The 11,789-nt window shown below is 40.5% G+C and overlaps 2 protein-coding genes across 7 annotated transcripts in view; one reads left to right on the top strand and one right to left on the bottom strand.

Moving 5' to 3' along the window:
• LOC118404121 (lysine-specific histone demethylase 1B-like) overlaps positions 1 to 5,349 on the bottom strand; it is a 29,656-nt gene extending 24,307 nt beyond the window's left edge. Inside the window, exons 1-4 of the mRNA XM_035803113.1 lie at positions 5,190 to 5,349; positions 3,160 to 3,367; positions 2,267 to 2,356; positions 1,232 to 1,457 (exon numbers count right to left, since the gene is read on the bottom strand). Coding sequence (XP_035659006.1) covers positions 1,232 to 1,457; positions 2,267 to 2,356; positions 3,160 to 3,362 — 519 coding nt within the window. The 5' untranslated portion in view covers positions 3,363 to 3,367; positions 5,190 to 5,349. The remainder of the gene's footprint in view (positions 1 to 1,231; positions 1,458 to 2,266; positions 2,357 to 3,159; positions 3,368 to 5,189) is intronic.
• LOC118404116 (vacuolar protein sorting-associated protein 13B-like) overlaps positions 5,326 to 11,789 on the top strand; it is a 56,725-nt gene continuing 50,261 nt past the window's right edge. For 5 of the 6 annotated variants that reach the window (XR_004829748.1, XM_035803104.1, XM_035803106.1 and 2 more), the window contains exons 1-7: positions 5,640 to 5,841; positions 6,047 to 7,172; positions 8,216 to 8,421; positions 9,322 to 9,516; positions 10,052 to 10,152; positions 10,556 to 10,683; positions 11,406 to 11,600. Coding sequence is in view for 5 of the 6 variants with exons in the window: in XM_035803104.1 (XP_035658997.1) it covers positions 6,236 to 7,172; positions 8,216 to 8,421; positions 9,322 to 9,516; positions 10,052 to 10,152; positions 10,556 to 10,683; positions 11,406 to 11,600 (1,762 nt within the window). In the remaining variant the exon portion in view is untranslated. Of the gene's footprint in view, positions 5,378 to 5,639; positions 5,842 to 6,046; positions 7,173 to 8,215; positions 8,422 to 9,321; positions 9,517 to 10,051; positions 10,153 to 10,555; positions 10,684 to 11,405; positions 11,601 to 11,789 lie in introns of those variants that run through there. The other variant, XM_035803105.1, reaches the window with a different exon arrangement.

The raw sequence follows: 11,789 nt of genomic DNA on the forward strand, positions 1-11,789 counted from the left end.
TCCGGGTATGTTGTCAGAGGAAAATGTTTCTTTTTTTTAATGTCACTGCCAGTTGGACAACTGTGAATTCAACCAAAATTCGTGGAAGCTTACGTGTAATTATCGCTGTGCTGTCCGGAAAGGAGAAGGTAAGGATTGACCCAAACTCGCTCTTGTAACAGTCCAGAATGGCACGATGCGTGAACCTTCCCCACCGCCATTGTTTTGATTTCGTCCCGTCGCCGCGCGGTTTACTCGCAGGCAAGCTCATTCATGTTTAGTCTCCCGGGGACTATGGCTTCGTAGACAGGTCACAATGCGACTTACAGGTCCACGAAAGTAATTGTCAACAACTACGGACTGAACTCCAGAATGGCGGAGTGATTATTTACCGCTGAGAGGACCGAGGTTCACCGAGCAAAATGACTGGCTAGAAGTTTTGGATCTGTGACGTCAGACTCTCAGAACGCGGCCATTACGTCATCGGCCAGCGCGGCGGGGAAAGGAGGAGAGCGCGAAGTTCAAACGTGTCTACAGGGTCATATTAGGCGGATCAATGTAAAAATTGACGTACATCAACTTTTTATTGAGTAAACTACTGGAAAATAATGAATTGAAAATTTTCTGATGCTGTCCTTTAAAGGTATGCTACGGAGTATTTGAACAAAACAAAAAGTAGCTTTTCCTACTTTTTCTTTACATCGTTAGTTCAATCAAACCTATAGCATTGCATACCAATATTCAGGGAGAGATGCTGCGACATCATTACACCAAATAAGCATGTATAAAAATTGTGATCTTCCAACAAACAGTTGGGCACAGGAGGGTCTAACTAGGGAGGTCAACAGGTTACAGCGAGCCTAGAGCAGAATGCTTTGTAGGCTAATCCTTTACGTTGCAAACGTGAAATAATGACACAAAAGTGTCAAAAAGTGGTAGTAAATCTGAGATTTCTTAGTTCTAGAATATTTCAAATTTGCGCGAAAAAAACTCCGTAGCATAGCTTTTAGTACTTTGTTGAGTGGAACTGGCTGCCAACAAGTGAAAAAGTTCAGTGGGGGCATCCTCATCAGACAACTTGAAATGGTTATTGAAGCTAGATGTGCAAATGTTAGGTATGACAAGTCTTTCAGTATAAGGTAACCAGTTACTGCCGTGCTATGTGCCTGCAAAGCTGGCATGTTACACCAAAGGGCAGTTATATCAGATACAGAAACTTGTGTGTTATGCCAAAGAGATGAGAAATTTATACCTTTATACCAGTGGCTGTCATCCCGCACACATATCTCTGCTGTAGTTCTAAGGTGATGTCCATATCCTTGGACAGCTGTCTCCACTTCCCGCAGTTCGGCCGCGTACACTGGACCCAGTACGGGATCTTCTGGTCCGCGATGAACGCCTTGATGCTCGCCTCGCTCTTCCCGTTGGACGTCCACTGGCGCTTCCAGTTGGTGTATATGTCATAGCCGTCTTTGTAACTGGAGAAGTCCCGAGGAAAAGTATAAAAACATGTTAACCAGGGCTCTAGCCAGCGTCCTTTTTTCCGTCAATTGACGGAAATTTGCTTGTGACGGAAAAAGTTTAAAACCAATCCGTCAACTTTGATGGACAAAAAACTGATAAATGCTCCTTGGTGGAAGCTACAGTCTGCTTGGGGACGCCGTCCACGGACGTAAAAGCCACACACTGTTTGTTTTGCTATTGTTATGATTGTTGACAATGTGTGTCGGTGCCCTTTCGCATACGATAATCTCATTAAATCCCGTTTTTCAAGGTCTCAGTTCAGTCTCTCTAAGTCTAACTCCTGGAATAGTGTTTTTGCGACAATGAAACTGGCTAGAGCCCTGATGTTAACAATACAGTTCAACAGGGGCCTAGCCATCGTCCTTTGCTGCTAGGAATGGACATGAATTTTGCCCATTCCGTCCTCTATGATGAACAAAAATGAGCATGTTAAGATATCAAAACAGATGTCATTGAACCAAGCAGAGTCTACAAGCAAAATTTGCCCCTCAAAATGCAGGAAATGGTGTTTAAGAGGGTCTAGATTTCAAACTTATTTTAGGGGGAACATGCCCCTGGACCCCTAAGAATGTCACACTTTCTGTGCTAGACAAGATTTCCAAATTCAAAATCCAGGGGATGGAAAAAAAATTTAGGCTGGCTAGAACACTGCAGTTCCATATTTAGGACTGGTAATATATGAAAAAATTATGACATTATGAAACACACAAAGAAGAGGACTTAATACATATTTTAAAAAATTTTCTCCTTATATAATGGTTACCTTCGGTAGAAGTATTCGAAGCACTCGTTGCAGAAATGCTCCCCCGCGGATAAATGGTACCACCTGGATGTGTAGCCATTTCCTGCACACCTGCAAACAGAGATTACAACTTATTAAACAAGGTTCCTCTTTACATAATGTAGACTAAGGAAATGTACCCATGGTTATAATGATAGGTGGCATCGAATGGTGGAGTGGTTGACACAACATTGAGATATTCCTGGCATTCCTGGCTAAACATTATGCCTGTAGCCTGGATACCAGACTCCTGCCCGATCTAAAAAATTTCTATCGTGTGGGGCCACACAATAGATATTTTTGAGATCTGGCTGGGGTCTGGTAGTAGTATCCAGGCTATTGTGCCCTAGAGAAATGCACTTTACACGACTTTCCTCCATGGTATAAAAATGGGTACTAGTACCTGACTTTGGTTAAAGAGGTACAAGGCAGTGGGAGAAGGGGGATGCATTCCACTTTCCAATACCAAACCAAGATACAGTGGACAACAACAAAGTAACTGAAGAAAAGTGGTGTAATACCTCTGCAAGCATATGATGATTTACTGTAATACCAAGCCTGTATATTCTTTTATAATTCAACCCATAAAGCATTTCTCAGAAAGACAATGGAACTGCTTCATCATGGAAGCTCACCTATCTGTGTTCAACTTGGTACTAATCATAGTAGTACAATGATAAACTTTCTCCAAACACAAAAGTACACACAGATCAAATGTTTAACATCCGTTGTCACCTTCTTCAGGATCAATACTGATCACCAATGACTTCACAACGTACACTCGTGAGAGTTATGGACACGTGATCTTATTAACATGTGATCTTGCAGATAATGTGACATTATTAGCAATTGGTCAAACATGCCAGGAAGTTTACCTGTCAGTGGCCGAAGCAAAACAAATGGGGTAGGTCGCGGAGCATCCTGCCTTCTCGCACTTCCTGTATCGCTTCCCCTCCGGCGCATCACTGTCGTCCTGCGCTTTACGCTTCACCTGGCGTCCCGTGCGAGACGACGACGTGCCGACCTGTGGCGAGGAATCTCCCACGACGTTGGACTTCCGCCGTCCCCTACCTGACATTGTGCTTGTATGAAGTGTGTAACACAGTGTAAGTCAAGTCCTGTATGAGACCAGGGTTGTAACCTGCCTGAAATCTTTTTCCATCCCCTCGCTTTTGAATCTTATTGAGTGCCCAAGGTGAGAGATGTCATGCTGAAGGCGCAATGTTCCTAGGGGGGGGGGGGGGTCAGGGGGCATGCTCCCCCAGTAAAATTTTAAATTAAAATTTAGACCCTCTGAAATGCTATTCCTGCATTTTGAGGTGTAAATTTTGCTCGTAGATTAAGCCGTTCAACGGCATGTTTTGGTGAAAAATTTCACAAGGGAGACAGTTTTATTATATCTTTACATATTGATTTTTGTCCATCACAGAGGATGGAATCCGGGCAAATTTTCTTTCCGTCTCCAGCTGCAAAATTCCATCAAAGGACGGGTGCTGGTTACAACCCTGTTTGAGACTAAAAGAACAAATGCAAGACAACGTTATTCATGGAGATATTAAAACAGGCTGTTTCAACATAATATCAAGAATGGGGTCTGCATGGGGGGATCCTGGCAAAGACTGACAAAAAATCTTGGCAGGCTGGCACACTTAATCAGTATGAAATGTAAAATTCAAGGCATGTTTGAGACTAAAAGAACAAAAGCAGGAAAACATTATTCACAGAGGTAGTCAGGCAATTTCACCACAATATGGGGGTCTTTATGGGGGGATAACTGGCAATAACTGATGTAGTTAATCTTAGTGGGCTGGCACACATCATAATGGTAAAAAAGAAGAACTGGCAATTGTTGAAAACACTTTGATTGAACATGAAAATTCAGAATGATAAACAACGTGCTTCATAGAATCAAAGCAGCCAAAATGAGCATCACGATTGATTTTGAATTTAAGATGTTTTTAATTTATCACTATCGACAGTTAATGATGAATTTAATAATAGAACAGGCAGCTACAATTTATGGTGAATTGAAATACAATTTATGGTGAATTGAAATGGCTCGCTACGGCTCAAGGAAAATGTCTCAAAGACTCTCAGAGTCAGAGCGCACCAGCATATGCATTGCAGCACGTCACCGGAACGTACTGCGCCTGCGCAAACCCTGGTAGTTTGGGGCTTGGTTTGGTCAACGTTGCATTAAAATCCCGCTTGTTGCACAGTATATGTTAGAGACATGGTTTCGCGTAAAACGTACACGGAGTTTTACCCTTATATACGCACGTACTTTCTTAAATGCGGCCCTTTAGTAAACCGGGGGTTTAACATGTCTATACTTTTCACGCAGGCGCAGTACGTTCCGGTGACGTGCTATGCATTGCTATGTTGGAAAAGTGGAATAAATTCCTACAAAAATAATATTTCATAATTTATGATGCAAACCTTGATTGAACACAATTTTCAACGATATCGAATAAATGTTTTGATGCAACATGAACAAAAACAATATTTCTAAAACAGCTGAGTTTATTCTTATGAAATTCCATGCCGCCATGTTTTCTATCACGTGACGTCATACAAATTCACATGCATGAAAAACTCCTGGTATGAAAATTTACAACAAAAGGCTTTCTTTGTCCTTTAAACTAGAGTTAGAAATCTTTTCACAGCGCTACCATTACGCAAGCAATCAATATATCAATGCAAAAGACCTTCAGAAAGTCAACCTTGTACTAGAAAATAGACAGTTTCGTTAAAATGATGTTTTTAAAGGTCCTTTTTCGAGAAAATTTTTCACTTTCTTTCATGTAGACCGACAGCATGGCTTCGACCCCACAACCATAACATACCACGTTCTCAACTCTTTTCTCCAATAAAAACCACGCCAATAAACTTGTCTTCTACTCACCTCGGTCAAAGACAGCTTATTCTTCCACTTGGCAAAGTTTCAGCCCCAAAAGTTTACGAGTTTTGGAGAATTTTATGATTTTTTTGGAGTGGAAAAGTCGGAAGCGGGTTTCATTCACTGTAAAATGAGTAGCCTCGTTTTCGGAAATATATCCCATCATGCACTGTGTTTCCAAGATGGCGGCCGAGGTGAGTAAAAATTTCGACTTTCGTCAAAAAGTTGTGAATTTCTTAAATTTATACCTTTATAAACACCCCGGGAGTGGTAGAAAATGATAGGAGAAGATAATGATTAGTTTTAGCCAATTTTAGAACTGTAATGCGGGTCAGAAAAGGTTGAAATTGTCCTTGGGAAAGTTGGAAGTGGTGTAGGCGATGATGATGTCATAGTGGCTGGCCACGTTGCTCAATGTTTGTAAACAAACTCTTAAAAATTTATTTACAAATATTAAGTCATAATCCTCGATGGCCCCTGCTTCTCTCATCTCTGTTGTACTACTTTTGTAGAGTATGTCGCTTTTATTAGGCGTATTTCCAACAGTTACTACTATTACTAGGCATACTGCATTGAGCGAATATATTTGTGGGAGGGCGGGGTCAACTTTTCAACATTCCTAGCCGGAGTTAGGCTTTTGTTTCGACTTGACACAGATGTAAGTATTTCAAACTACCAACAGTAAACGCCATTAAGATGGCAAACAGACGTAAAAGATCTATAATGTAAGTGGAATACGTAGAAGAAGTAACAAACTCAACATAATGTAATACTATATATTTCTCATGTTGCATAACAACAATTTTGTATAAATTTGTATGAGTGATTGTACCAAGATTTGTTTCCCAATTGTTCCTCTGCAGGTTTGCCTCCTCAATCTTGGATGCCTCCTCCTTAGTAAAGATTGGATCAAGATGATGTTCCTCAATCCTTGGAGGAGCTGAATATAAGATGATGGGTACATGTATGATAGAGACAGTGCCATAGTGTGATCGAGCAAGATCCCAAAGAACTTGTTTATTCATCAAGAGGCACAGCAAACAAAAACAGCCATGTTGGAGTCGTATATCGCGCCGATGTTGATGAGTTATGTCAACAAATACATCAAGAACTTGAAGCCCTCGGACCTCCAGTTGTCCTTGTGGGGCGGCGACGTCGTCCTAAACAACCTTGACCTTCGTCTGGACGTCCTTGAACAGGAGCTGAAACTACCAATCACGTTCCTCAGCGGTCACATCCACGAACTCCGCGTACACGTACCGTGGGCACGGCTGGGGTACGAACCCGTCGTCATCACCATAAACACGATAGAATGCGTCCTGAAGCTACGGGATGCGAGCCCGGGGGAGACAGACAGCACAAGTTCGAAGACAAGCACTGCAAGCTCGCGGGCGAGTAGCGTAGACAGGTCAAAGGTCAAACGCCAGCTGACCGGTAGCGATGCCGACCTCCCGCCGGGCTACGTTCAAACGCTGATCAACCGAGTCGTGAACAACGTCTCTATCGTAGTCAACAACCTCATTCTGAAGTACGTAGAAGATGACATTGTTCTATCGCTAAACATCAAGTCTGCGGAGTGTTACAGCGTGAACGAGTTTTGGGACAGCGCGTTCATCGATCTAACCGTCGAAGATCTCGTGCTACGGAAGCTCATCAAGTTCTCCGACATGACCGTTTGCCTGGACAAGCGGACAGCGGCGGGAAAGATCGAAATGTACCAGGAACCGATGATCTTCCGATGTTCCTTCGAGACGCGAATTTTCATGATGTACGAGAGCCTGAATGCGAAACTCCCATTCGCAACAAAGATCAATACGTTCTGTGAAGAAGTGAACATTTCCATCAGTGATATCCAGCTTCCCATGTACCTAAGGCTCATACAACTCTGTACGGCTTTGTACTATGGGGATATTGACCTTCCAGAGAGCCAGCAACAACAAGAGGGACATGAACTTGAGCATGAGCAAGAACTAGCAACAGGAAATACAGGTACAGATTTAAATGATTACATTTGTATCATTTAATTTTTTAAAAACTTTCACAGAAGGGAGACAATTCTTCTCCCCCCCTCTTCGTCTCCAAGGAAATACTAGTAAGGTCAATGACCTGCATAGACCAGATGGGTTACCCCAGGGTACAGGGCTCTAGCCAGCGTCCGTTTTTCCGTCAATTGACGGTAATTTGCTGTGTGTGTCGGAAAAATTTTAAAACCAATCCGTCAACCTTGACGGACAAAAATCTGATAAAAGCTCCTTGGTGAAAGCTACAGGCGGCTTGGGGATGCCGTCCACGGCCGTAAAAGCCGCACACTGTTTGTTTTGCTATTGTTATGATTGTTGACAATGTGTGTCGGTGCCCTTTCGCATACGATAATCTCATTAAAACCCGTTTTTCAAGGTCTCAGTTCAGTCTCTCTAACTCCTGGAATAGTGTTTCCGCGACAATGGGAATTGGCTGACGGAAAAAAATTTTGAGATGGCTAGAGCCCTGCCAGGGTATAACCTTGTTTACTTATAGTAGTTTATTACATACTAGTAATATGGCAAGTGGAAGGACAAAGCTAGAGGGACTGGTCACCTGTTATACTTACTATATGGATGTGTTTGAATAAGAAGAAAAAGAGCTGTAGTTATAAGGCTTGACCATTTGAAAGTACTAAACATCATGTATTTGCATGGAAATATTAATGTTGCCTTTTTTGTCTGACATTCTTTGTTTTTTTAAAAGATATTTCATTTGCTGTGTTATTCTGACAGTTTTCAAAAGCTTAAAGTAGAAGTATTGTTTTGAAGCATGTTTCAATAGATGAAAAGTCAGTAGTAGATACTTGTTTACCCTACTTAGAATCTAATCTCCAAGCAGATCCTATGGTTGCATAAGATAGTATCAAAAGCTGCCAGAGGAGTGAAGACGGCTTGAAGGAGTGAAGGAGTGTGAATGGCTACATGGTAAATGTACACTTCTTGACTGACTACACTCCGATCTTATGCCATCGTAAGATTACTTGGAATCTAACAATAAGATTTTTTCAGGTCCAGTGGACAATACTGACCAACCGCAGGACTACAGTGACCAGCAAGGCTGGGGGTCCTGGATGTGGTCACTGGTGCCAGAACTGGTGACTTTTGAAGAGGAGGAGGGAGAGGGGGAGGGGGGCGGCAGGGGCAAGCCCACCAAACCTGCTGAACCCATCCTGGCCTTCAGCGCTTATGTCAAGAAGGCAGTGGTCACATTTAAGGTAGGGTATGGAATGTTTTGTACATACTGTAAGTGTTGAAATGATTTGCAGTGCTTTTTTTTTTGGTACCAAAATCTTGTGAAACCTTGACATTTCAAAATGTGTATTTTTTGTATTTCTACAGTACTACTACTGTATGGTATAAAATTGTTTTAAATTTGAGCTTCAAAACACAGCAACTTTTTTCCCCTCTTACCAGGAAGTTCTCTTTTTCTAAAAATGAATAGATTCACTGACTGAGTAATTGGAAGCCAGGCAAATTGCATGTAACAATCCTGAAAATGTTTTGGTATATGTTTCAAGTTGGTCAGTCTGTCTTTTCTGCATGTTTTGATTCCGGCTAATTTTTTTGGTACCTCTTTATTTTCACAGATTTTTGTTGGTCATTAGAAACAAGATTCTACCCTCATTGAGTCTCAGTACTCTCATTGGTCAAACCTCGAATTGCCATGCTACTATTGGTTAAACAATTTATGATGGACAATCAGGATTAGTCTATTCAATGTCTTCCACAGTTGACAGAGCTTAACACAAGAGAACATGTTCTACGGACCACAGAAGTTGGTCTTTCTGCCATATTTAGGACTAGAACAGGAAGGCTCTATTCTCTCATTGGTCAAATTTGTAACTGCCTTGCTATCATTGGTTGCACCGCTTATGATGGACAGTCAGGAACAGTTTATGTCTTCCACAGTTGACAGAGCTTACACAAGAGAACATGTTCTACGGATCCCAGAAGTTGGTCTTCAAGCCATATTTTTATTTAGGACTAGAACAGGACAGCTCAGCTCTGTCATTGGTGAAACCTCTAATTACATGTAATTACCTTGCTATCATTGGTTGAACTAATTATGATGGACAGTCAGTCACACTCACAGGCTATTTCTATGTCTTCCACAGTTGACAGAGCTTACACAAGAGAACATGTTCTACGGACCACAGAAGTTGGTCTTTAAGCCATATTTAAGACTAGAACAGGACGGCTCATCCCTGGAGATACTGATGAGAGGGGAGACATTCTTTGATGCCCAAATCGGCTTCACCAAGTTCCAACTGACCTGTATGGATGAGGAAGAAACCACTACTAGAGAAATGGTAGGGGTGAAGATGCAAACTTTTTTTTTCATACAGAGGTTGAATGAAAGAACATATTAGAAATATAAAGAATGGCAATTGGAAAATGTATCTTAAGATTTAAAGCATTTATTTGTTTTTTGTATTCTTAAAATCATGATAAACAAGTTAATTTGCCATTTCCTAATGGAAGAATTTCCAAGGTTGTAGATGTCATAGTGCCATACTGTGAATGGATGGATGGATGGGAAGACGCAGATAGAATAGAATCTAATACATTTACCACATATTCCATGACAATATGTGTGTATCACTCAAACTTTCATTTCACATTGGAAGCCAAAGGCACATACAGACTATATTAATTAATATAGTCTATATTAATTCGTGTTGGAAAGAAAGTTTAGCTATTTCTATATAGCACATACAGACTGTAAACTGTACGCTGCCAATCTAAACTTGCAATAGTTAGAAAAAAAAGAAAGAATTTCTGGGATACATGTAATATCAATGTAGAGCAGGAATTATCATTATGATTCTTTCTTTTCCTTCACAGGACCCTTGTTTCCTCAAGGCAGGGGAACCTGTGGAAAACAAAACTAGCAGTCATTTCTTTTCCCAGTCACTGTTTGATGAAAGGAGCCCTGAAAACAACAGGTAATCACAAACTTCTCTTATTATTTTTTACCTTTATGAAATGGAAATTTGGTTTGGTCAGTTTTTTCGTTTGCATTTGTGTTTTTGTAATCATGTTATTTCCACATGCTAAGCACATTAGAGACACTGACAGGAAGTTAGGCCAAAGGTCCCAAAATAGGTTATCAAAGGCTATCTTATTTCCTGTCATCAATTTCCTGCTTATCAGTTATAGTATACATATGTGTAGTCTTCTGAGTGCCAATTGCAAACTACTATCATAGAATAAGCAACAAACATCACTAAATTTGATAAAACAGTGTGAGAGATTTTTAAAAAAATGAATACTTTATAGGGGTATGTTTTTTTTTATTTCTTGTTTCATGATTGTCATTTATGATGTTTATTATTTCTATATCTTTAGGGTTCAGCCTGACTTTGTACTTGATGTTGAGATGCACCAGCGCCTGTACAATGAGACGGCCATGTTACAGCGATATGGAGCCTTTTGGATGGACTATCTTTACACTATGGAGATAGAAGACAGGAATGGTCAGATTCATATAGTTAATGTTCATGTAGCTAATTAGTTATTATATATGTGCTGAATCTATATGCTTTATGTAAAGTTAACGCATATTAAGACATTGTTATTTGTATAGCTATAATGTGACTACCTGGAAATCATATTTTCTAAACAATGTACCTGTGAGTTTATTTCTAAGAAATAAACTCATGTTTAAAAAACATGATTTCCAGGTAGTTGCAGTTGTCCTATATCAAAACATGTACGTTTCTTATTTCTTTTCTACTTCTTCTTCGTGTTAAAAAGATAACAGAAAAAAATGATAAGTAAACTTCATAGCAATGACATTATCCAGGGTTGAACAATCAATCAATCGTTCGCTGTTGTTTACAATTTTTATAAAATTCACTTATCCTATCGCGCAAGAACGCAAAAGATTTACTTGCCCAAAGAAACTTTTTACTTGCCCGAAATTTGAATGACATTTTTCTATGTATGTGAACTTCACTTTCAGTCATGGAATCTTTTATCATTGACTCTATTTGTCTGTGATAATCAAGGCTTGATATCATGAATGTGAAATTCTAACAAGTATATCAAAATCACAATCATCGAGAAATCTTAGTTGCCCAATCCGGCAAGTGGGGTAGGATATGCACTTACCTGATCAGCACTTTCACTTGCCCAGGACAATCGAACTATTGGACTTGTTCAACCCTGTGTAAAGTTTGTTATTGTTTTTTTACAGTGTCTGAGAGTGGTTCTGATGCAGGTTCTCACAGCAGCCACCAGGACATGTCCACAATAAAGGAGTCGTCATCCAAAAGGTTCCTTTTTGCACCAGTCCAGGCCACTGTAACTAGCGAGGTGGTACAGAAGCTGTTAAAGTTCCAGGAGTGTGCCAACAACCATGAGTACGAACCCTACAGTCAGCCCAAACCTGGTAGGTTAGAAAGTAAAGGTATGGCCATGGTGGTTTGATTATATGGATGACATTCGTGACGCATCAATTTTCAGCCATTTCCAAAAATTCAACCATACTCTCTCGGCTTGGTTTCGCGAACGGAGATCATCTGGTGGCTGATGAGTCCGATACTACAGATTAGTTCAACCATACTATAGATTATACAAA

Source organism: Branchiostoma floridae, chromosome 17 (assembly GCF_000003815.2).
Source record: "Branchiostoma floridae strain S238N-H82 chromosome 17, Bfl_VNyyK, whole genome shotgun sequence".
NCBI classification, from domain to species: domain Eukaryota; kingdom Metazoa; phylum Chordata; class Leptocardii; order Amphioxiformes; family Branchiostomatidae; genus Branchiostoma; species Branchiostoma floridae.